At 45.9% G+C, this 26326-nt stretch overlaps 1 protein-coding gene across 2 annotated transcripts in view; it reads right to left on the bottom strand.

The window, feature by feature from the left end:
* Positions 1–26326, bottom strand: part of zfyve27 (zinc finger, FYVE domain containing 27) — a 93495-nt gene that overhangs the window by 56596 nt on the left and 10573 nt on the right. For both annotated transcript variants that reach the window (XM_055647088.1, XM_055647089.1), the window contains exons 6-7: positions 8814–8944; positions 6282–6350 (exon numbers count right to left, since the gene is read on the bottom strand). In XM_055647088.1, the coding sequence (XP_055503063.1) occupies positions 6282–6350; positions 8814–8944 (200 nt within the window). The remainder of the gene's footprint in view (positions 1–6281; positions 6351–8813; positions 8945–26326) is intronic.

The following is a 26326-nucleotide window of genomic DNA, read 5'->3' as shown; positions in this document are numbered from 1 at the left end:
GGAACAGCTCCATCCAAGACGGCAGGAAATTGCAGAGAATCGTGGACGCAGCCCAGACTATCACACAAACAAACTTCCCTTCCATTATCTCCATGTACACTTCAGACTGCCACGGCAAGGACACCAGCATAATCAATGACCATTCTCACCTCGGTCACTCCCTCTTCTCCCCTCTCCCATCAGGTAAGAGGTGCAGAAGTGTGAAAACGCACACCTCCAGGTTCTGGGACAGTTTCTTCCCAGCTGTTATCGGGTAGCTGAACCATCCTCTCACCAACTAGAGAGCGATCCTGACCGACCATTGGAGACCCTCAGACTATCTTTAATGGGACTTTACCTTGCACGAAATGTTATTCCCCTTATCATGTACCTGTACACTCTAGATGTCTCGATTGTAATTGTGTATAGTCTTTCCGCTGACTGATTAGCACTCAACAAAAGCTTCTTATTGCACCTCAGTACACGTGACAATAAACTAAACTAAACTAAACTTAAACACAGTGGACTGTATCTGGACTAGGTGTCCAGCTGAAGGCATGCTGGAGCTGTACATTATAGTTTGTACGTTGTATACAGTTCTGGTCACCAGATTCCAGGAAGGATGTCATTGCACTGAGGAGGATGCAGAGATCTATGAGCATGTTGCCAGGAATGGAATATGTTAGCCAAAAGGATAGATTGCACAGGCTGGAGTTGTTTCCTTTGAAGTAAAAGAAAGCCAAGGGGAGATTTAATTGAGATGTATAAATCATGTAAAGCCCAGATAAATAGGGAGGACCTATTTCACTCATGCACATTGTTGTGGCCCTTGCAGTCTTTCTTTTATCTGCACCTTCTCTGTAGCTGTAATACTATATTCTACATGTTTTGATCATATTCAAGCCTGGATAATCTACCTGAATAGCATAGAGTTTTCCACGGCGTGCCAGTACACAGAATCAGATAATACTATATGTAAAACTCAAGTACAATAAATAAAGCAAAGGGGAAGATACAAAGTGCAGAACATAGTTTTCAACATTGTAGCACATCAGTTCCAGTGTCAACGTCCAATGTCCACAATGGGGTAGAGCTGTATCAGACAGTACCCCTGCTTACGGAAGGACCGTTCAATGCACTACAATGTTGCTAAGGGTCACTCCATTAATTATCGATTTGACCCTTATATCCGAACTCCCAAAGTGCAATACCTCACAAGTGCTCAGATTAAACTCTATTTGCCATTTCTTCGCCCATTTCCGTAGCCTATCTATATCCCGCCGTATACCTTGACAGCCTTCTTCAGTCTGAGATCCCTAGCAATCAAGAGAGTCAAGAGTGTTTTATAGTCATATGTCCTGGACGGGACAATGAAATTCTTACTTGCTGCAGCACAAAAGAATAGTGTTATCTGCAAACTTACTAACCAATTTATGATAATTCCCTTTATCCTGTATCTGTACACGGAAGATGGATTGATTGTGATCAGGTATAGTCTTTCCGCTGCCTGGTTAGCACGCAACAAAAAGCTTTTGACTGTACCTCGGTACACATGATAATAAACAAAATTAAAGTCAACACATCTGCGTTTTTGAAGTAATTTATATTTATCACCGACAGCAGAGGTTCCGGCATAGGTCTCTGCAGTGAGCAGCCCCTTGCCTCTTGATTTTTGTGTCAATGTGCCGGTTACGGACTGGGGATTAAACTGCAGGCTAAGACTAGTTGCTGCACCTCGCCTGGTTTGGTCTGCGCTTCCAGGTGTGGAATCTGGCTCCCTACGGCGTGCAGTAAAAACAAACCATCAGCAGCCGTGTCCTTTCACATAAACCAAAAGAAAAATCAAAAAGCAAATTCCGGAAATTGCACATAAATGGTTGTAGGGGACATCGAGCCAAATAAAACCAGACATGACACAAATACTTGGCGTACAATTGGGCCTGAAAATTTATATAGACTGAAATTGCGGTGTGTGAAATCAGTAACAAATGTGTTGACGTGCTATTCCTTTGCCGCTATTTCAAAACAAATTATGAACCCATTTGTCTTCAATGCTTTCTGCTAAATTGTGAACAGAGGGGGATCAACAAAATGTAAACTGTTGTGAGGGTGATAGAACAATCCATAGATCATCACTAGGTTTGAAATAACTGCACAGCGATCGTTGATTGGAGATAGAGTGGCAAATGACCATGGGGGGGTTCGCAGGGGAGCGCGAGGCAGAAAGACAAACCATTTCAGAGATCGTCAAGCTGGGAAGAGTCCAGAGAAGATTTACAAGGTTGGATCTAGGACTAGAGGCTCAGAGCTAGAGGAAGTGGTTGAGCAGGCTAGGACTTTATTCTTGTTCAGGAGGATGAATGGTGATCTTATAGAGGTGCATAAATCATGAGAATAGTAGATAGGATACATGCTTAGTTTAGTTTAGAGATACAGCGTGGAAACAGGCCCTTCGGCCCACCGAGTTCACGCCGACCAGCGATCCCCATACACTAACACTATTCTACACACACTTAGGGACAATTTGCAGTTTTACCAAGCCAGCTAACCTACAAACCTGTACGTCTTTGGAGTATGGAAGGAAACCGAAGCTCCCAGAGAAAACTCACGCAGGTCACGGGGAGAACATACAAAGTCCATACAAACTGCACCCGCAGTCAGGATCGAACCCGGCTCTCTGGCGCTGTAAGGCAGCTGCTCTATTGCTGCACCACTGTACCACCCCGCACATTCTTTTACCCACGAAAGGGAATCAAGAACCAGAGGACATATGTTTAAGGTGCGGGGGGGGGGGGGGGGGGGGGGGGGAAATTTACGATGAACCCGAGGGGCAACCTTTATTTTTACAAAAAGGTTGGCAGGTGTATGGAATAGGCTGCTGGAGGAGAGAGTTGAGGCGGGCACTAAGGCAGGCAGGTGGGACTAATGAAGATCGGGCATGTTGGTTGGAGTGGGCAAGTTGGGCCATGCTTTATGACTGCAACCTTCAGGAATAAGGTACAGGAGTTTAAAAACCATAACCGCGTGGTTCAAGAACAGCTTCTTCCCAAAAGCCATCAGGCTCTTGCACACTAGAAAACACAAACTAAATTATGATCAATGAACTGTCTTTGTTACACTAAACGCTTTGGGCTTTTTGAAATAGTAGTGGGGTTTTAATCTTATTTTGTTTAATACGTTATCTATGTTTACAGACCTGTTCTGCTGCCGTAAATAAGAATTTAATTCTGTTGTCAGTATATATGACAATTAAATAACGTCTCTTTATTAAAAACAAGTGATACAGCATGGAAACAGGTCCTTCAGCTCACTGAGCCCACACCAGACAACGTCACACTTAAATAAGCTCTATCCTATGCATCAGGGGCAATTTACAGAGTGTCAATTAACCTACAACTTCGCACGTCTTTGGGATGCGGGAGAAAACTGGAGCACCCAGTGGAAACCCATGCTGTCACAAGGAGAATGTGCAAACTCCACACAGACAGTTGCCCGAAGTCAGGATTGAACCCATGTCTCTGACCCTGTGAGGCACAGAGTTTTTTCTGCAGTGTCTCAGCACAGAGAATCAGATAATATGATACCTAAATAAAATCGTCAAACTCAAGTACAATAGATAGAACAAAGGGGAAGGTAAAAAGTGCAAAAATAGTTTTCAACAATGCAGCTCATCAGTTCCTGAGACAAAAGGCTAATGTCCGCAAATGGGTCGAGCTGAATCAGACTTTACCTCAGCTTACGGAAGGACCGTTCAATATGCTACAATGTACTACAATACTGTTAAGGGTCATGCTTTAATTTTAGATTTGCCCCTTGTATCCAAATTCCCAAAGGGCAATAACTCACTCTTGCTCAGATTAAACCCTATCTGCCATTTCTCCACCCATTTCTGTAGCCTATCTATATTCCACCTTCTTTGGACAGAGCATTACTTTGCTTTGGACTGGAAAGTATCGCCGGCCGCAAGGGTAGCCGGCCAGAATTCACAATGTGTACAGGATTGGACGCAAACGGTATGTCATGGTGGCGCAGCAGTAAAGTTGGTGCCTCACAGCACTGAAGCGCCAGAGACACGGGTTCAATCCTGACTACGGGTGCTGTCTGTACGGAGTTTGCACGTTCTCCCCATTACCGCGTGGGTTTTCTCTGACATCCTCGGTTTCCTCCCATACTCCAAAGATGTACAGGTTTGTAAGTTAATTGGCTTGGTATAAATGTAAATTGACCCTAGTGTGTGTAGAATAGTGTTAATGTGCGGGGATCACTGGTCGGTGCGGACTCGGTGGGCCGAAGGGCCTGTTTCCGCGCTGTATCTCTAAACTAAACTAAACACGCAATAGCCAATAAACACTCAATAAAAAAAGGACACTTCCTCCTGTCCTTCCCGGCACCCAAATCTCCAAATGCGAGAGGGAAGAGAAACATATTCGGATAAAACACGAAGCAAAGTCTATGTTTACTTAACCGGAGAGCGGAGGGAGGCAAACGAGCGGAGATTGAGAGCCGGGAATGCCGTATTCATATAAAAATATAACAAGCTCCATACTCCAGGTAATCTATTCTTCCACAAGCAGCAATGTACATGACAAAATTAAGTCTGCCCACAACAGGCGCAACGCATCAAAACATGGCTTGTACTGATGCGGGCGGCACCTCATCATGTCCCAGAAATGTCTCACATATGGCGAGCAACTTTGAAGTGAAGCAAATGTTACGCACGGAGAACCAGCAGCCCATTTCTACCCAGCAACGCGTCAACAGTCTTTTACCCAGAGTAGGGGAAACAAGAACCAGAGGACATGGTGTTAAGATGAGGGGGAGGGGAGACGGAAAAAGATTTAACAGGAACCCGAGGGGCAACTTTTTTTTTTTGACATACAAAGGGTGTTGGGTATATGGACCGAGCTGCCAGAGGAGGTGGTTGCGGTAGGTACTATTAAAACGTTTAAAAAACATTTGAACAGGAACATGGATAGATTAGGTTTAGAGGAATATGGGCCAAAAGCATGCAAGTGGAACTAGTGTAGATGGGGAATGTTGGTCGATGTGGGCAAGTTGGGCTGAAGGGCCTGGTTCCAGGTTGTAAGACTCCATGATTCTATCAGCCAGTCAGCTGGTATTAAAGATGGAACTGGCCAAAGAGGGAATATTGGCAAAGGCACTGACCTACTCCCCCCCCCCACTTTGGGAACAGGGATATGGAGAGGGTCTAGATTATTAGTAGCAAGTTTTTTTGTTTTTTTTAAATTGTCACCTGTATTGAGATACAGTTAAAAGCTTTGTTTTGCATGCTAATCAATCCGATCATACTATACATTAAAACAATCCAGCCAAAGTCCAATCTCTGCAATGGGGTAGAGGTGAATCAGACAGTACCCTAGTAGTTTATAAGACTATAAGGCAGAGGCACAGGATTAGGCCTTTGGGCCCGTCGAGTCTACTCCACCATTTAATCATGGCTGAATTATCTTTCCCTCTCAACCCCATTCTCCTGCCTTCTCCCCTGCATGTCTTCAAAATGTGGGAGAAAACCGGACTGCCTGGAGAAAGCCCACATGGTTGTAGGGAAAACATACAAACCTCGTACAGACACTATCCGCAGTCAAGATCGAAGCACTTTCTCCCTCCCCCACTACAATGGTCCCAACCTGAAACGTCGCCTATCCATGTTCTACAGGGATGCTGCCTTACCAGCTGAGTTACTCCTGAACTTTGTGTCATATAACACAGAACAGTACAGCATAGGAATGGGCCATTCGGCCCACAATATTTGTGCCCATCATGATGTTATACACAAACTACTGGAGTAACTCAGCAGGTCAGGCAGCATCACTGGAAAAAATGGATTGATGATGTTTCGGGTCAGGACCCTTCTTCAGATTGATTGGGGTAGAGGGTGGGAGGTAGGAAAGTATCTGCCTATCAAAATCCAACCTCACCAGTCCATCTATTATCTTCTCTGAAGAAGGATCTCGACCCAAAACATCACCTCTTCCTTTTCCCCAGAGATGCTGCCTGACCCGTTGAGTTACTCTAGCATTCTGTATCTATCTTCGGTGTAAACCAGCATCTGCAGTTTCTTTCTACACATCTCCTCCACCCGTTACCTGCCACGCTTTGTCCTGCCCCTCCCCTCACCCAGCTTTATTCTCCACCCCGCATCCCCCCCCCAGCCCACAATCAGACTGGAGAAGGGTGCGACCAGAAATGTTGCCTCTCCATGCTCTCCAAAGATGCTGCCTGACCCGCTGAGTTACACCAGCACTTGGTGTCTCTGTTCGCCACAACAGTGTGTGACTCACCTCTATCGCATCTTTGAAGTCATCGTCCTGCTCCGGTTCCTGCTCCTCCACATTCCCCGGGGTCACTTCCTGCCGAGAGTGATTGAAAACAGGATTACTTTAAATAGACGTGTTGATTTTATGAAATAAATGTGGTGAGCCAGGGTAAAAGCTGGCTACGGATGAGAGATGCAAACTGCAGGGGTCAGATACTGCTGAGTCAGAGGGTGGAGAGGCTGAAATCCAGTTTAGAGATACAGTGTGGAAACTGGTCCTTCGGCCCATCGAACCCACGTCGACCATCGATCACCCGTTCACACTAGTTCTGTGTTATCACACTTTCTCATCCACTCCCTGCGCACCAGGGGCAATTTACAGAGGGCCAATTAACCTACAAACCCGCATGTCGTAGGGATGTGGGAGGAAACCAGAGCACACGGAAAAAATCCACGCAATCACAGGGAGACCCCACACAGACATGCAAACTCCACACAGACAGCATCAGAGGTCAGGTTCAAACCAGGGTCCAGTGTTCAGTGGTACTTTGCCACAGGTATCTAGGAACAGTGACATTCTTTCTTTTGCAAACAATTCAGTAATAAAATAAATCGTATTCTACATCGGCATAATCGTGGTTAAGTACAAGAGTGTAGGAATAATGACTCCATTCCAAATTGGTAAAAGTGTCAATTCTTAGCTTGTCCTTGAGGCTCGTTGTCCTGGCAGCAGTAGTGGGTTGGAGTTGGTGAGTCAGCCTGGCCAAGCAGTGTTGTCGATGCCCTCCACTGCCGTGAGGCATCAGCCTTAGCAGCTGCGCCAGTGTCGCCCAGGGAAAGGGCGGCACAGTGGCGCAGCGGTGCGCTTGCTGCCTCACTGCGCCAGGGACCCAAGTTAGATCCTGACCACGGGTGCTGTCTGTGCGGAGTTTGTACGTTCTCCCTGTGACCGCGTGGATTTTCTCCGGGCGCTCTGGTTTCCTCCCACACATTCCAAAGACGTGCAGGTTTGTCGGTTAAACGGCTTCAGTAAATTATCCCTCGTGTGTAAGGTAGAACCAGTGTACGTGCGATCGCGGGTCAGCACGGACTTGGTGAGCTGAAGGGCCTGTTTCCACGCAGTATCTCTAAACCGAGCTAAAGTCCTTCTGCTCGTCGCTCCTGACGTTTCGGTCCAGTACCTTCAGACTGGACCAGGGCACACGTTCCAAACTACACAAGCATCCATTTCCTTCCCTGCACTCACTCCATCTTGTGAACACTGCCAGCAGAGGCATCAATCAGACTGCCGTGCCAAGTCGGACAAACACAGAGTATTAAACTTACCCACCACATTTTGGTTTGGGAAACAAAAAACAGATGTCTCTGCAGCAGCTTATCATCGCGTCTTTTGGCAAAATAATTTCAGCTTGATCTCTTTAGGATTGGTGACAGACAAAAAAAAACACACACACACACATACACACACCACTCGCCTTCAGGAAGACGGGAACAATAGGAAAAATAGGGGGGGAAACTGCACTTCCATTGCAAATTTCACAACCTCAGAATTTCCTAAACCACTTCACAGCCAATGACAAATAAGTCAAGTTGCTGTGGCAGGATAGAGAACACTGCATTGATTAAGAGCAAATTAAGTTCCAACACGGAACAAGACAAGAATGGTCGGATTTTGAAAGAACAAAATATTATTAGGTACACTGGGAAAAAAAATTATACTACTTTTTAACAGAATGTCACATGCATAGAACATCGAAACCACATCTAAAGCACGACATCCCCTCACCACTATCCAAAGAAAAATCTCCAGGCCATGCTCCCCACTCTGGAGTTGAAATCCACAGCTTTGAAGAAGTTCTCCTCATCTCTCCGATAGGAGGTTTGTGAGAACTCACTGCTCTCCCTTTAGTTTAGAGATGCAGCGTGGAAACAGACCCTTCAGGCTGTTACTTGTGAAAGATCATTGACCCAAAAGCATTAACTTTGTTAATGCAGCCCAGTCCATGACACAAACTAACCTCCCTTCCATTGACTCCAACTACACCACCCTGCCTTGGCAAGGCCACCAGCATAATCAAGGACCAGTCTCACCCCGGTCATTCCTTCTTCTCCCCTCTCCCAGCAGGCAAGAGGTAAAGAAGTTTGAAGACGAGTATCTCCACATTCAGGGACAGTTTCTTCCCAACTGTTATCAGGCAACTGAACCATCAACTAGAGAGTGGTCCTGAGCTACCATCTACCACATGGAGACGCTCGGACTATCTTTAATCGGACTGGACTTTATTTTCCACTAAACATTATTCCCATTATCCTGTATCTGTACACTGCGGACGTCTTTCCGCTGACTGGATAGCACATAATAAAAAGCTTATCACTGTTCCTCTGTAAATGTGACGATAAACTAAAATAAATGAACGGCTTCTTTCTCCAATGATGCTGCCTGACCTGCTGTGCATCTCCAGGGGTTTGTTTTTATTTCAGATTATCAGCATCTGCTGCTTTGCTGCCTGCCTGTTCGCTCGCAGTCCTGAGCGGCGGTGTCTGCTCAGCCTCTTACCTCGGGAGTGCTTGCAGTTGGAGTCACCTCCTGGTTTACAGCAACTTCTGACTCCGACACTGCGACCTCCTCTTCGACCTGTGGCTGCGGCCTGTAATTCTGCAGCAATGCTCCCTTGCAATCGATAATTACTGTGGACATGCACAACAGGAGAAAGGAAAATCAGAAAATGAGTAAGGATAATGGGAAATGTTTGCAATTCTTTCCATGCACTTTTCCTTCACTCAACTCCAAATTTTGCATACCCCGCAATCACTGTCCCTCAATCCCACTGTCCCTCAATCCCACTCTTGCTATCACTACCCCTTTATCACCATCCTACTCTCCCACTATCTCCATCCATCACCATCCCCCCCATCCCCTTTCACCATCTCACTGCCCCTCCACCCTCGCCCCTCCACTTCTCCATCCCCCCTCCACCCTCACCCCACCCACCCCTCCACCTCTCCATCCCCCCTCCACCCTCACCCCCCATCCACCCCCCGCACCATCCACCTCCACCCCACTACCCCCGCTCCTCCACCCCCGCCCTTCCACCCCTGCCCCTCCACCCCATCCCCTCCACCCCCGTCGTTCCACCCATCCACCCCCACCCCTCCGCCACCCCTGCACCCCCACCCCTTCACCCCCATCCCTTCACCCCCACCCCCCGCTCCACCCCCACCCCGCCCCGAATTTAAAATGCGATGCTGACGTGCTGGCATACGCAAATCCTGTTGGAATTACAGAACAAATGTCAGTTCTATTCAGATGGAAACATTTATGTGTAAAGGAAGGAATCCCTAGCCCAACTATAATAACGCCCATTTAGTAGCACCTTTAACACAGTGCAGTAAGGAAGCCCCACGGTACTTGACTGCAGTCTTATGAAGCACTGCTGACGAGGGTCTGGAACTCAGACTGAGATGGTGGCTCCTTTAGACTTTAGAGATACAGTGTGAAAACAGGCTCTTCATCTTTCCGAGTCTGCATTGACCAGTCATCAGCCCGTACACTAGCACTATCCTACACCCTGGGGACAGTTTCCAATTTATAAAAGCCAATTACCCTACAAATCTTCACTCGTATACCAGGCCTGCGGAACATAAAACAAGTGGGAGGGAACATAAAACAAATGCCACCGCATGTCCCATCCTTGAACATGTGGCTTTTGGATAGGTACATGGATAAGCAGGAAATGGAGGGATATGGATTACTTGCAGGCAGTGGAAATAAATTAATTTGGCAACTTGGCATCATGTTTGGCATGGACATTGTGGCAAAAGAGCCTATTCCTGTGCTGTACTGGTCTATGTTTAGTTTAGAGGCATTGTATGGAAACAGGCCCTTCGGCTCACCGAGTCCACTGTGCCGCTCTGCTAATTCGGACGAACCTGTATTAGACCAATAGACATAGGAGCAGGATTAAGCCATTCGGCCCATCAAAGTCTGCTCCACCATTCGATCATGTCTAATCATTATTTCTCTCCCAACCCCATTCTCCTGCCTCCTTTAAAAAACACCCAATGACTTGGCCTCCACAGCCGTCTCTGGCAATGAAATCCACAGATTCACCACCCTTTGGCTAAAGAAATTCCTCCTCATCTCCATTAAAAAGTATGTCCTTTTATTCTGAGGCTGTGCCCTCTTGTCTTAAACTCTCCCGCTAGTGGAAACATCCTCTCCACTTGCACTCTATCCAGGCCATTCATTATTTATCCATCTTAGAATAAATGGGAGGTCATTTAAGACTGAGGTGAGAAATAACTTTTTCACCCACAGTTTTGTGAATTTATGGAATTCCCTGCCACAGAGGGCAGTGGAGACCAAGTCACTGGATGGATTTAAGAGAGAGTTAGATAGAGCTCTAGGGGCTAGTAGGGTCAAGGGATATGGGGAGAAGGCAGGCACGGGTTATTGATAGGGGGCGATCAGCCATGATCACAATGAATGGCGGTGCTGGCTCGAGGGGCCGAATGGCCTCCTCCTGTACCTATTTTCTATGTTTCTACCTTCTCACCCATGTTCCAACCCTGTCCCTACTTCCCTCAATTCCATTATATTTTTAAAAAACTACCATCACAGTCTCGAGTATACTGAATGGCCACGTGCTCTGAAATACAGAACGCATGCCCCCTTTTCCCGAGCAATAAATCATTAATTCAGGACACTGTAGCTGGGAGAAACCAGTTTCTCTCTGCATCTGCCTTGTCAGAATTATTCATTTCAATGTGATTACCCTTCATTCTTCTAAACACCAGAGAATACAGGTCCATTCTGGTCAATCTATCCTCCTAAGACAACATCCTGATTTGGAACCAATCCAGTGAACCTTGCTCAAGTAGTTCCTGATTACACTGCAATCTTTCAACAATCCATTATTAATTCTGATTCTGTCTATTTGCTGGCACGCATTTAGACTTTACGTTAGACTTTAGAGATTCAGCGTGGAAACAGGCCCTCAAGGCCCAGCGAGTCCACGCTAACCAGCGATCCACATGCATTAACACTATCCTACACATTAGGGACAATTTACAATTTAGAGAAGCCAATGAACCTACAAACCTGTACGACTTTGGAGTGTGGGAGGAAACCGGAGCACCAGGAGAAAGCCCACGCGGTCACAGGGAGAACAAACAAACGTCGCACAGGCAGCACCCAAGGCCAAGGTCTCTGGCGCTGTGAGGCAACAGCTCTACCGCTGCAACACTGTGCCGCCTTGCATCACATTTGTTGTTCTGATTTTGCTGTACCGAGAAGGCAAATTAACAATGGTGGTATAAAATGCTTCCATGGAAATATCGTGCTCGATAAATTGAACACAGTAATCCCTCATTATAACGGACCAAGGGGCAGGGGGGAAGACTAGTGTTCTTTAATGCCGGCTGTCCGCTACAACTCAAGGAAGGGACTATCATTGTATAAGTAGTAGAAACAAACAACTGCAGATCCTGGTTAATACACAAAAGGACACAAAGTGCTGGAGTAACTCAGCGGGTCAGGAAGCATCTCTGCAAAACATGCATAGGTGATGTTTTGGGTCGAGACGCTCGGTCTGGAACAGAGCCTGGAATCCAGGAACGTTGACAGTGCCAGCCTGATGGCAGCTAGGGAAGAGGTGAGGATCACTGCAGTCAATTCTACAGACTGTCTGAAGAAGGGTTCAGATCCAAACATCACCAGAGATGCAGCGTGATCCGTTGAGTTACTTCAGTATTTTGTGTCAACCTTGTAAGTGGGTCCTTGCCCCTCAAAAACAGAGGTGCAACTTCATACCAACAACATCTTTGCAAACCCAGCGTTCAAGCAGAAAACCCAGTTCACTGTAGACAGCTTCCAGATCAGAAATCACACACAGGCCAGTCTCCCCACCATCAACACCATCTACACTTCACCCTGCCTTCGAAAAGCAACCAACATAATCAAAGACATGTTCGACCCCTGTCATTCCTTCTTCTCCCCGCTCCCGTCCAGCAGAAGGTACAGAAGCTTCAACGTGTGCACCTCAAACCAGACTCAGGAAATGCTTCTTCCCCTCTGTTATCAGACTTCTGAACGGTCCTTCCATAAGCTAGGTTACGGTCCGATTCACCTCTACACCATTGCCGCATTGGCTTTGTCTCTGGAACCGATGCGCTACAATGCTGAGAACTATATTATGCACTCTGTATCTTCCCCTTTGCTCTTCCTATTGCAGACGAGTTTGACTTGAATGTATTTATGAAGAGTATTATCTGATCGGATTGTCTAGCATGCAAAACTAAGCTTTTTCCTGTACCTCGGTACACATGACTATGATAATTCCCTCCACATATTTTCTCAAACGTATAAAGCAATTCAGGAAAGCAATTAAAATGTAACTATGGTTGTAGATTATTGGAAACAATTGATAATAAATAACAGATTTTGCTCCCACTCTATGAAACCGAGTTATTCTTCCTCATGAATAGTTTTTTTTTAAAACCACTTAGCCTTCACTAAAGCAATATTAACACAAAAAGGCACATATAAAACTGAACTCAAAGCAAGGACCTTGTATGGTTTACAATAGCCCCTCTGGCAAGGGTTGCTGTCTCTGATGGCTTCAGAGAGTTGCACAATTTGCCAAGATATACTTAAAACGTTTCTTTTTGTGGTTCCACAGGGGAGAAAGGATGTCAATCCTGCATCTTTCTTCACTTATGCATCCCCACTTACAATCCTTGCTAACCTACTCTATTGGGGGTGTTTGGGGCCATTTTCTACCCCGAGTCATTTACTCTTCCCCGAGTGTTAGCTGGCAACGGTTCCCGTGGTTGGAGATAAGCCAATTCCATTTCCACCACCTCAGCCCAGTCGGTGGGCTTGGGAGGTTCGCGTTCTCGCACAGCTGAGCCCCTCCTGGTGTGGGCCTGCTCGCAGACACCAACACCGGCCCCTTTGCAGACATATTCCGTGGCACGCAGGAGGTTAGACTTTACTTTAGACTTTAGGGATACCTATGATGAGCGTTGGATGCGGCTGGGCCTGTACTCGCTGGAGTTTATGAGGATGAACTCATTGAAACTTGCCGAACAGCGAAAAAGCTGGATAGAGTGGGTGTGGAGAGGATTCCTCCCACTAATGGGAGAGTCTAGGACCAGAGGGCACAGTCTCCGAATAAAAGGACGTACCTTCAGAAAGGAGAGGAGGAGGAATTTCTTTAGCCGGACATTGGTGAATCTGTGGAAATCATTGCCACAGACGGCAGTGGAGGAAAAATCAAAGGATGTTTTTAAGGAGGAGATTGACAGATTATTAATTAGTGAAGTTTTCAGGGGTTATGAGGGGAAGGCAGGAAGATGGGGTTGAGAAGGAATGATAGATCAGCCATGATTGAATGGCGGAATAGACTTGGTCAGCCGAATGGCCTAAATCTGCCCCTGGTACTTACGAACGTTGTGGAAACCGGTAGACTAGCACTATTCTACACATGAGGGACAATTTACAATTTTATTGAAGCCAATTAATCTATAAACCGGTACGTTTTCGGGGTGTGCGAGAAAACGGAACATCTGGAGAAAACGTTCAGGATCACAGGGCGAACTTATAAACTCCGTATAGACAGCACCCATAGTCAGGATCAAACTCAGGTCTCTTGCACTGTAAGGCAGCAGCTCTAACGCTGCACTACTGTGTTGCCCGACGTTGAGGAGTGATCTTAAGGAGGGGTGTAAAATCATGAGGGGGATTGGGTAAATCTACACAGTCTTTTACGCAGAAAACAAGAACTAGGCGACATAGGTTTAAGGTGTGAGGGGAAAGATTTAACACGTACTTGAAGGGCAACTTGTTAACACCGAGGGTGGTGGGAATATAGAATAAGCTTCCTGAAGAGGTAGTTGAGGCAGGTTCATTCACTACATTTAAAAGACAATTGGGCAGGTGCATGGATAGGAAAGATTTAGAGAGATATGAGCCAAACAGGGGCAAGTGGGACCAGCGACTATAGGGCATGTTGGTCAGCATGGGTAATTTGGGCTGAAGGGCCTGTTCCTGTGCTGCATGACTCGAAATGACTAGAAACCTTGCTGGCATTTTCATCCTTCAATGGTTGCACTAGGACGCAAGATGAGCAATTAACTATTCTTTCAGAAGTCAGAGGAGCAAAATTAGGCCATTCGGCCCATCGAGTCTACTCCACCATTCAATCATGGCTGATCTACCTTTCCCTCTCAACCCCATTCTCCTGCCTTCTTTGACGCCCGTATTAATCAAGAACTAGTCAATCTCCGCTTTAAAAATGCCCAATGACTTGGACACCACGGCCGTCTGTGGCAATAAATTCCACAGATTCACCACCTTCTACCTCCTCATCTTCCTAAAGGTATGTCCTTTTATTCTGAAGCTGTGCACTCTGGTCCTATATTCTCCCACTAGTGGAAATATCCTCTCCATCTCCACTCTATCCAGCCCTTTCACTATTGCGGTAAGTTGCAAAGAAGTCCCCACACATCCACCTAAACTCAGTTATACTTTCAAAAGTGAACCGAACGCAATGAGTGACCCATAGTGCAGTTTTGTGCAGGGCTGGGACTGTAGTTGGATATTGTAGGAGCAGACAGAATTTGCGTTGAGATATTGCCATCCAGTGTAAGGGATGATCAAGCAACGAGGTATTTTTCATTGAATTAATAGATTTCTAATACTGCTTGCTGCACTCAGACTCCCAGAGGGCAAAGCGAGAAGCACAAAACAGATTCCAGATGAGCAGTTCTTTGAGTCTGAGAGAACAAGGATCATTAGGGACTTGCAACCAGACACATAAATCCCCAGATCAAATGACAACCCATCAGTTCCACGTGACATTGATGGACATGCTTCCCCCGATGTACGTCAACGGCACTTCAAAATGGTCAAGGTGGAGGTAAGGAGGAATAAAGTCTTATATTGCATCTCCTAAAGTAGCCAGCCATATCCATCTTCCCTCAGAGTCATACAACAATGCAGCATGAAAACGAGTAGATATCACCAGCAACTGATCTTGAGTAGATATCACCATATCAATATCGAAGCAATAGTCACGCAAGCACACCAACGCCTCTACTTCCTTAGAAGTCTTAGGAAGTCCGGCATGTCCCTGACAACACTCACCAACTTCTACAGATGCGCCGTAGAAGGCATTTTATCAGGATGCATCACAGCATGGTTTGCGAACAGCTCCATCCAAATAATTGCAGAAAATTGTGAACTCACCCCAGACCATCACACAAACCAGCCTTCCTTCTATTAACTCCATCTACACTTCACGCTGCCTCGACAAGGCAGTCAGCTTAATCAAGGACAAGTCTCACCTTGGTCACGCCCTCATCTCCCTTCTCCCATCAAGCACGAGGTACTGACGTGTGAAAACACACATCCCCAGATTCAGGGACAGTTTCTTCCCAGCTTTTGTCAGGCAACTGAACCATTCTATCAACAACGAGAGAGCAGTCCTGAGCTTCTACTCGCCTCTTTCGAGACCCTGGGTCCATCTCTAATCGGACTTTATCTTACACTAATCGTTTCACCCTTTATCATGTATCGGTCTTAGGCAGACCTGTTCCCAAACCAAGCTGTGCTGCTACCTGACAGTATGCTCTCTGTGGTGCATCTGTAGACGTTTGCAAGAGTCATTGGAGACATGCTGAATTTCCTCAGACTCCTGAGGAACTAGAGGCTTTGATGTGCATTCTTGACGTCGCTTCAATGTGGTTATAAATTGTGATAATGGGTCTTTCAACAGATCAATGGGCAGTTATGAAAAATTCATGGGGTCGTTATCATGCCTCACTCTGACTGCAGTGAAAGCAAGGTTTTAGACCGCACTGACCAGCATCCTTTCACACGGGTCTGATCTGCAAGCGACATATGCCCATTTACTTGTTTCATCTTGTGAAACTGTAATTCTGGAGATTAAATATTTGTTTTGTTTATTGGCACGTGTACCAAGCTATAGTGAAATACTTTTACTGCGTGCTAACCGGTCAGCGGAAAGACAATGCATGATTACAATCCAGCCATTCGCAGTGTACAGATGCACGATAAAGGGAATAACAAGAATAACGTTTAGTGCAAGATAAAGTCCAGTAAAGTCCGATTAAACTTAGTCCGAGGGTCTCCAATGAGGTAGATAGTAGTTCAGAACTGCTCTCAAGATGTTGATAGAACGGTTCAGTTGCCTGATAACAACTGGGAAGAAAATGTCCCTGAATCTGGAGGTACACAAAAATGCTGGAGAAACTCAGCGGGCGAGGCAGCATCTAAGGAGAGAAGGAATAGGTGACGTTTTGGGTCGAGACTCTTCTTCTTCCATAGATGCTGCCTTACCCGCTGAGTTTCTCCAGCATTTTTCTCTACCTTTGATTTTTCCAGCATCTGCAGTTCTTTCTTAAACCTGAATCTGGAGGTGAGCGTTTTCACATTTCTTTACCTCTTGCGTAAAGGGAGAGGGGAGAAGAGGGAGTAGCCCGGATGCAACTAGTCCTTGATTATGCAAGTGGCCTTGCCGAGGCAGCGTGAGGTGTAAATGGAGTCAAGGTGAGGGAGATTGGTTTGTGTAATGGTCTGGGCTGCGTCCACAATTCTCTGCAATTTCTTGCTGTCTTGGATGAAGCTGTTCCCAAACCGAGCTGTCAAGATTGTGTGCACAGTGGAGATGGTGAAAAGAGTAATCAGCGGGAAGCAGGTGTGTAGATATAGCAAACTAATAATCTCACATAGTGGTAACCTGACGCAAACAATTCATCTTTGTGTGTTTAATGTGACACAAAATCCACATTTCCAAGACTGGGATGAATTATAGCTGGAAAGGGCAGACATCGCCCCCAGATGGTCGTAGTGTGCCATTGCTGAAAGCAACAGCAGCCAAATTTAAAGCAACTCCATACATTTAAACTCCCTTGCTGTAAAGATCTCACGATTATCCTTGTGTCCTCAGCTGCTGTCAAATCCCTTCGTTTGCAGGTAGTTGCATTACATTACTGATGTAACAACCTGTCCCTACACCTCCTACTCACCTCCACACAGGGACCACAGCAGTCCTTCCAGGTGAGATAGAGGCTCATGTGGACCTCCTCTAACCTCACCCACAGCATTCAGTGTTTCTCACGTGGCCTCCATTACACTGGCGTAGGTTCAGCGACCGTTTCGCCGAACACTTGTGCTCAATCCGCCAAGTGCAGCTGGATGCCCCAATTTTTAACCATTCTAACCCCCCTTCCCATTCCCACACTGACCTTTCTGTCCTGGGCCTCCTCCATTACCAAAGTGAGTCCAAACCGGAGGAACAGCACCTCATATTCCACTTGGGTAGTTTTTATAGCTTACAATGTGTGAACATTGAATTCTCCAAATTGAGTTACCTAACCTACGTACACACCCCCCCCCCCCCTCCCCCCCACTCCTCCCTGTCCCACCTGGGTACAGACCCATTTACCCCCTCCCCGTAAATCCTTCTATCTTGCTTCATATCTCTGGCCTTTGTCTAACCATCTGACAATCAAAAACCCACCTCAGCTGTATTCCCCTAAGAGTTGCCAAGCCTTGTCCTGCCTCCACCTCTCTTCCAGCTTTATTTTTGCAGCCACATTAACCTGTGTCAGCACTTTGAACAAACATTTTTTGCAGAAACGGTGGGTTCAGAAATCATTGTCAAGGCACCGTGCCCTGGATTCTCTCTACACTAACTAACCACTGCTGTGGATTAAACCCATCTGCTCCTATTTTCATCCCCTCCTGAACTTAAAGAGTCCAGAACTAGAACTCCACTGGTCTGTGTAATCAAAGTAATGTCTTAGAATAAATAAATAGTATAGCAGGCTTGCCTGGAGTCAGGAATGAAGAATGAGTGATAGAAAGCAGAGCCTTTATGTAGCTTTGCATATTTGTACTGAAATGTACAATTGGGCGTTTCGGAGAGACGCCGAGAATTCTTGCAACAGAAACTTAATTTTAAAGGATGTACAACCGTATAAAATGGTACTCGGTCTGATTGGGACTTATTTTACATTATGCAAGTGGCATAGTGGACCTTGTTGTGAGATATGCACTTTTTAAAACCTGTACTTTCTTTGTAACTATAACACTGTAAGATTAGATAAAGATAGAAATTTATTTATCTCAGGATTGAAATTGATCTGCCAACAGTCATAAAAACACAAAATACACAAAACACACAAAAAATTAAATTAAAGTAACACTATGATCTGCACTATTATTTTTCTCTTTGAACTACCTGGTGTACTTATGTGTGGCTTGATTGTACTCATGTATAGTATGATTTGACTGGGTCACACAGGTTTTCTTACTATAGCTCAGAACATGACAATATAAAATAAATCAAGGCGTTTAGATTCTTAGGTAGCAAGAGAACAGAGATCGATACGGACACTGCAGGGAAGTGGAGTTAAAAGGTGCCAGACCATAGAACAGTACAGCACAGGGACAGGCCCTTCGGCTCACAGTGTCAAATTCTCTGGACACGTTCGGTTCTCTGGATACTTTCAAGAGAGAGCTAAATAGGGCTCTTGAAGATGGCAGAGTCAGGGGATATGGGGAGAAGGCAGGAACGGCGCTCTGATTGTGGATGATAAGCCGTGATCACATTGAATGGCGGTGCTGGCTTGAAGGGCCGAATGGCCTACTCCTGCACCTATCGTCAATTGTCAGTCGAACATGATGCCAAAGTAATCTCCACTGACTGCATGTGATCCATATCCCTCCATATCCATGTTTGCCTATATATTAAAAACATCTTAAACACCACTATTGTATCTGCCTCCACCGCAACTCCTGGCAGTACATTCCAGGCACCCATCTCAGTGTCCTGTACTCCAAGGAATAAAGTCCATAAGGTTAATTTACCCTATCTATTCCCCTCTATTCCCCTCATGAAATCTATAGCTCTTCCCTAAATAGACGGAGTATCAGGCCACCCACTTATTTTGAGGCCGTGACCTTGCTTCAAGACACGCGCCCAGGGGAAGCATTGACTCCTACGCACCCTGCTAACAGGTCCCACCAATGCATGGGCGTTCTAACCATTTGCTGGACGAAGGCAGGAATCCAAAACAGGCTCATGGGGCGTGGGGGAGGGGGGCAAGCAGATAAAACGTTCACATCCTTTTAAGTAAACGCACAACTGCAAATGCACCCTTATCCCTTGGCTGGAAGGGATTTCACACTGTAATGCGGGACTAATGATTCCTTTAGACGTGGTCATCACGTGCAAATTCAGGTCAGCTCTTCCGCACACGGGGGAGACAGAAACAGGGTAGTGGAGAGTTGACACAAAGTGCGAGTCAGGCAGCATCTCTGGAGAAAAGGAATAGGTGACGCTTTGGGTCAGGAACCTTCTTCTGAGTTGCAGAACTTCAGAGAGACTTCACGTGGTGGGTTGGCTAGGAAGACAACGAGGCAACACTCACAATACTTGCTCTACCTATTGTACTTGGATAGGAACCATTTCGGGTCAGGACTGACCGGCTGCTGAAGAAGGGTCCACAATTTTCTCCACAGATGCTGCCTGTCCTGCCTTACTCCAGCGCTTTATGTCTTTTTTTTTTGTAAACTGGCATCTGCAGTTCCTTGTATCATGCCCAGAATAGTGGAATAAAGAACCAGAGGACATAGTTTTAAGGTGAGTGGGATTTAATAGGAACCTCAGGGGCAATTTAAAAAAAAAATTTTTACACAAAGGTTGGTTGGTATATGGAACAAGCTGCCGGAGGAAGTAGTTCAGGCAAGTACTATTACAACATTTAAGAAACATATGGACAGGTACATGGTTAGGATAGGCCATATGGCTCTCCGATTCTTCATAAACAAGTGTCTTGGTGTGCTGCAAAAATGGGTGCAACTACACAACAGCAGAGTCCTAGTGGAGTTCACAAAATACACTGCTGGAACCTTAGAAGCAAAATAAATCCAGCTTCAGATCAAGGCTGTAATATTACCTGCCTCAACTACCTCCTCTGGCAGCTCATTTCATACACCCACCATGTGAAAAAGTTGTCCCTCAGGTTCCTATTAAATCTTTCTCCTCGCATCTTAAACACATGTCCTTTGGTTCTTGATTCTCCTGCTCTGGGTAAAATAACTCTGTGCATTCACCCTATCTATTCCCCTCATGACTTTATACAGGTCTATAAGATCACCTCTCAGCCTCCTACGCTCCAAGGAATAAAGTCCTTGCTTGCCCAACCTCTCCCTATAGATCATGCCCTTGAGGTAGGCACACAGGGCTAGCTCAGGACATGGATGTATAAGCTTGGTTAGCTCGGTTAAGCTGGGCTGAGGGGGCTGTTTTCGTGCTGTACGACTCCATGACTCTAAATGTTTCTTATTGATATCTTACTCTTATCGGCCAAGGCACTGGCCTGAAGCAGTTTACAGAAGCTAACTGCACGTTCGCCCTGTGACAGCGTGTTTCCTCCCTCATCCCAAAGACGTGGGGGGTTGTAAGTTAATTGGCTTCTTTAAATTGCCCCTAGTGTGCAGGGAATGGATGAGAAAGTGGGATAACATAGAACTAGTGTGAACGGGTGATCGTAGACAGTAGGCTGTGGCTCTAAACTAAACTAAACCAGGGGTGGTGAATCTGTGGAATTCATTGCCACAGACGGCAGTAGAGGCCAATTCATTGGGTTTTTTAAAGCAGAGATTGACAAAATTCTCGGTTAGCAAGGGTGTCAAGAGTTATGGGGAGAAGGCAGGGTTGAGAGGGAAAGATAGATCTGCCATAATTGAATGGCGGAGTAGACACGATGGGACGAATGGTCTAATTCCGCTCCTGTGACTTATGGACTTTTGAAGACTGTGAGCGATGAGTTTGTCCGTGCCAGATATCAAAAGCAGTGCTACCCAAACCAGCATCAACGCATCTGGGGGAGTCAGCCAGAAGGAGACATTTCGGGCTGCAACAAAACAAAATTAATCGCAGCCAGAGAGCGGATATTTTCTCATTCTTGTGAAGAGGTGTGAAAGATGTTACAAGGCTCCCTGTGGGGACAGTTTACACCACTGTGGCGTTATTCCAGCTAAACCCAACACACTTCTACCCCAGTGCCAGAAGCTGGGTCCAATTCAGTTAAACTGCTACTATTTTGTTCTCTAATTGTGTTTTGCATTACTTTTTGTTTTGCACAAACCTTTCCGCTTTTACTGCATTGCATTGCTGAAAGTTTCATCCATGTGTGTTGTCTGAGACCATGTGCTGTAACGCTGCAAGCAAGATTTAGTAAGGGTGTCAATGGTCATGGGGTTGAAGAATGGGGTTGAGGGGCATAGATCTGCCATGATTGAAAGATGGTAGACTTGATGGGCCGAATGGCCTAATTCTGCTCCTATGACATTAACTTATTTTCATTATACCCGCACCTCACTGTACTGGTGCATCTGACAATAAACACTACTTCCTCACTAACGTGTAGCAAAGAACTACAGATGCTGGTTTACACTGAAGATAGACACAAAAAGCTGGATTAACTCAGTAGGTCGGCCAGCATCTCTGGAGAAAAGGAATAGGTGATGTTTCGGGTCAAGACTCTTCTTCAGACTGTGAGTCAAGGGAGAGGGAACCGAGAGATATGAAAAGGTACATAGAACAAATGAATGAAAAATATGCAAAAAGACAGATCAAAGTCAGCAACGATGATCACAATGGTCGACAACGATGGACCACAATGATTCATTGTTGGCTGTAGGGAAGGTGATGAGGAGTGATACAAATAGTGAAGCTCAGGATGACGACAATGAAACTAGTACGATGACTAGGGTGGGGGAGAGAAGGAGAGAGAGGGGATGCAAGGGGATCATACCGCTGGGTTGTAAGCTGCCAAGCAAAATACTTTGCCCACTTCCTCACAACACTGCCTAGTGACGGCCATCCTTGCCTCGCTGCAACTCTGCACCAAGTCGCATTAACTGCATGGCTGTGGATGAGCCGGGCACTGGGAACATGGATGATGACAATAATAAAGTTAAACCTAATCACTGGTCCCATCTGGTTGCTCAGATTTTCATTCTCACCTCTTCCGGTATTACTAGTTTCATCCTCCCCCACTCACTCCCCCCCCCCCTCCCCACTCACTGCCCCCCCCCCACTCACTGCCCCCTCTCCACTCACTCTCCCCCCCCCCCCCCCCCCCCCCCCCCCCCCCTCCCCCCCCCTCCCCCTCCCCCCCCCCCCCCCTCCCCTCCCCCCCCCCTCCCCTCCCACTCACCCCCTCCTCCACCTCCCCCCCCCTCCCCCCTGCCTTCGACATACCTTGTGTTATTTACCAGCTGACACCCCTCTTTGCCAAACTACCACCATGCGTCACTCTTGCTCTCTCTCTCTCTCTCTCTCTCTCTCTCTGCAGCCCTTCTCTTTTGTTCAGAGAGATACAAGGAACTGCAGATGCTGAGATCTTGAAACACAAAGTGCTGGAGGAACTCAGCAGGTCAGGCAGCATCCGTGGAGGGAATGGATAAGCGACGGTTTGGGTCGGGACCCTTCTTTGCCCCTCTTTTGTAATCGCTACACCCTCCCCTTTGTCTGTACAACCCAATTTTCTGACATTTCCCCCAATTCTTGCCGAGAATCTCAAGCATCTTTTCACATTACCGGTGTCCACATTATTCTGCTATTTGATCAATGCTATTTGATATGACTGAATGCTACCACCATCAGGCATAAATGAGAACTGCAACTGAATACATGCACAGTGGTAAAGTTGCTGCCTTACAGCGCCAGAAACCCGGGTTCGATCGAGATACATAGAAACATAGAAAAATAGGTGCAGGAGTAGGCCATTCAGCCCTTCGAGCCTGCACCGCCATTCAATATGATCATGGCTGATCATCCAACTCAGTATCCTGTACCTGCCTTCTCTCCATACCCCCTGATCCCTTTAGCCACAAGGGCCACATCTAACTCCCTCTTAAATATAGCCAATGAACTGGCCTCAACTACCCTCTGTGGCAGAGAATTCCAGAGATTCACCACTCTCTGTGTGAAAAATGTTTTCCTCATCTCGGTCCTAAAAGATTTCCCCCTTATCCTTAAACTGTGACCCCTTGTTCTGGACTTCCCCAACATCGGGAACTATCTTCCTGCATCTAGCCTGTCCAACCCCTTAAGAATTTTGTAAGTTTCTATAAGATCCCCCCTCAATCTTCTAAATTCTAGCGAGTACAAACCGAATCTATCCAGTCTTTCTTCATATGAAAGTCCTGACATCCCAGGAATCAGTCTGGTGAACCTTCTCTGTACTCCCTCTATGGCAAGAATGTCTTTCCTCAGATTAGGAGACCAAAACTGTACGCAATACTCCAGGTGTGGTCTCACCAAGACCCTGTACGACTACATTAGAACCTCCCTGCTCCTATAGTATAGTATAGTATAAATACTGTCTGTACAGTTTGTACCTTCTCCCAGTGACCACGTGGGTCATCTTGCTGCAGTTTTCTCACGTATTCCAAAGATGTACATGTTTGTAGGTTCATTGGTTTCTGTAAATTGTCCCCAGTGTGTAGGATAGTGCTATTGTACGGTTAATTGCTGGCCGGCGTGGTCTCAGAGGGTCGAAGGGCCCGTTTCCACGCTATAGTGCTGCTCTAAACCAAAACTAAACATAGGTCCACCCCGGCTTATGAACGCCCGACCTTTCTACAGCCTGTATGTCCGACCAAGCTTTGGGAGACAGGCGGCGCCGATTTTCCCGTCGTTGTGGGGCTGCAGGGCATTTTCTGCCAGGCGAGGACACGAATTACAGCTGCATTTCCAACTCACAAACTATTCGGATTAGGGGAAGTTCTCAGCAGTAGAGCCCTGGGAAGGACCTGTCACTTTAAAGTTCCTTTATCTGTTGAATTGGTGCCAAATTCAAAGCAGCTTTGGTTTAGTTTAAGATAGACAAAAAAAGTTGGGGTAACTTAGCGGGACCAGCAGCATCTCTGGAGAGAAGGAATGAATGCCGTTTCAGGTCAAGACCCTTTAGTTTCGGTTAGTTTAGAGATAGTGCTGAAACAGGCCTTTCGGCCCAGCGAATCCGCACCGACCAGCGATCCCCGCACATTAACACTATTTTACACACACTAGGGACAACTTTACAATTTTACGAAGCCAATTAACCCACAAACCTGTACGTCTTTGGAATGTGGGAGAAAATCGAAGGTCCCAGGGTAAACCCCAAGTACAGACAGCACCGTAGTCAGGATCGAACCCGGGTCTCTGCCGCTTTAAGGCACCAACTCTACTGCTGTACCACCATGCTGCCCTAAGACCATCTCAATCCAATTGCACAATTGGTGGTTAATGCAGAAAAACAGTAAAGCTATATTTTACAAACTAGCCAGAACCAAGTGGAGACAAGGAATTGCAGATGCTGGAATCTTGAACAAAACACAAAATGCTGGAGTAATTCAGTGGATCAGGAAGCATCTTTGGAAACCATGGATATGTGATATTTTGTGTCAGGAGTCTTCTTCAGCATCTGGTCTCGATCCGAAATGGTCTATCCAAGTACAACAGATAGAGCAAAGGGGAAGACCCAGAGTGCAGAATATAGTTCTCAGCATTGTGGTACATCAGTTCCAGAGACATACAGTACCCTCCATAATGTTTGGGACAACGACCCATCATTTATTTATTTGCCTCTGCGCTCCACAATTTGAGATTTGTAATAGAACAAATCACATGTGGTTAGAGTGCACACTGTCAGATTTAAATAAAGGCCATTTTTACACATTTTGGTTTCACCATGTAGAAATTACGGCAGTGTTTATGCATTATCCCCCCCATTTCTGGGCACCGTAATGTTTGGGACACAGCAATGTCATGTAAATGAAAGTAGTCATGTTTAGTATTTTGTTGCATATCCTTTGCATGCAATGACTGCTTGAACTCTGCGATTCATGGACATCACCAGTTGCTGGGTGTCTTCTCTGGTGATGCTCTGCCAGGCCTGTATTGCAGCCATTTTAGCTTATGCTTGTTTTGTGGGCTAGTCCCCTTCAGTTATCTCTTCAGCATATAAAAGGCATGTTCAATTGGGTTCAGATCAGATGATTGACTTGGCAACTCAAGAATTTACCATTTTTTAGCTTTGATAAACTCCTTTGTTGCTTTAGCAGTATGTTTGGAATCATTGTCTTGCTGTAGAATGAACCGCCAGCCAATGAGTTTTGAGGCATTTGTTTGAACTTGAGTAGATAGGATGTGTCTATATACTTCAGAATTCATTATGCTACTGCCATCAGCAATTGTATCATCAATGAAGATAAGTGGGCCAGTTCCTTCAGCAGTCATACATGCCTAGGCCATAAATAACACTCCCACCACCGTGTTTCACAGATAAGGTGGTATGCTTTGGATCTTGGGCTGTTCCTTCTCTACTCCATACTTTGTTCTTGCCATCACTCTGATATGGTAATCTTCGTCTCATCAGTCCACAAGACCTTTTTCCAGAACTGTGGTTGCTCTTTTAAGTACTTCTGGAAAACTGTAACCTGGCTATCCTATTTTAGTGGCTAACCAATGGTTTGCATCTTGCAGTATAGCCTCTGTATTTCTGTTCATGAAGTCTTCTGCAGACAGTAATCATTGACAAATCCATATCTGACTCCTGAAGAGTGTTTCTGATCTGTCGGACAGGTGTTTGGGGATTTTTCTTTATTATAGAGAGAATTCTTCTGTCATCAGCTGTGGAGGTCTTCCTTGGCCTGCCAGTCCCTTTGCGTTTAGTAAGCTCACCAGTGCTCTCTTTCTACTTAATGATGTTCCAAACCGTTGATTTTGGTAAGTCTAAGGTTTGGCTGATGTCTCTAACAGTTTTATTCTTGTTTCTTAGACACATAATGGCTTCTTTGACTTTCATTGGCACAACTTTGGTCCTCGTGTTGATAAACAGTAATAGAAAAAGTTTACAAAGGTGATGGAAAGACTGGAGGAAAGACTAGGTGCTGAGAACTCTCTTATACCTGCATTAAGGAGGCATTTAAACACACCTGAGCAATTACAAACACCCATGAAGCCTCGTGTCTCACACATTATG

The sequence above is a fragment of the Leucoraja erinacea genome, chromosome 15, assembly GCF_028641065.1.
Source record: "Leucoraja erinacea ecotype New England chromosome 15, Leri_hhj_1, whole genome shotgun sequence".
In the NCBI taxonomy this organism is placed as follows: domain Eukaryota; kingdom Metazoa; phylum Chordata; class Chondrichthyes; order Rajiformes; family Rajidae; genus Leucoraja; species Leucoraja erinaceus.
The sequence above is the reverse complement of the archived record's forward strand: the minus strand, read 5'-3'. Positions and strand labels throughout refer to the sequence as shown.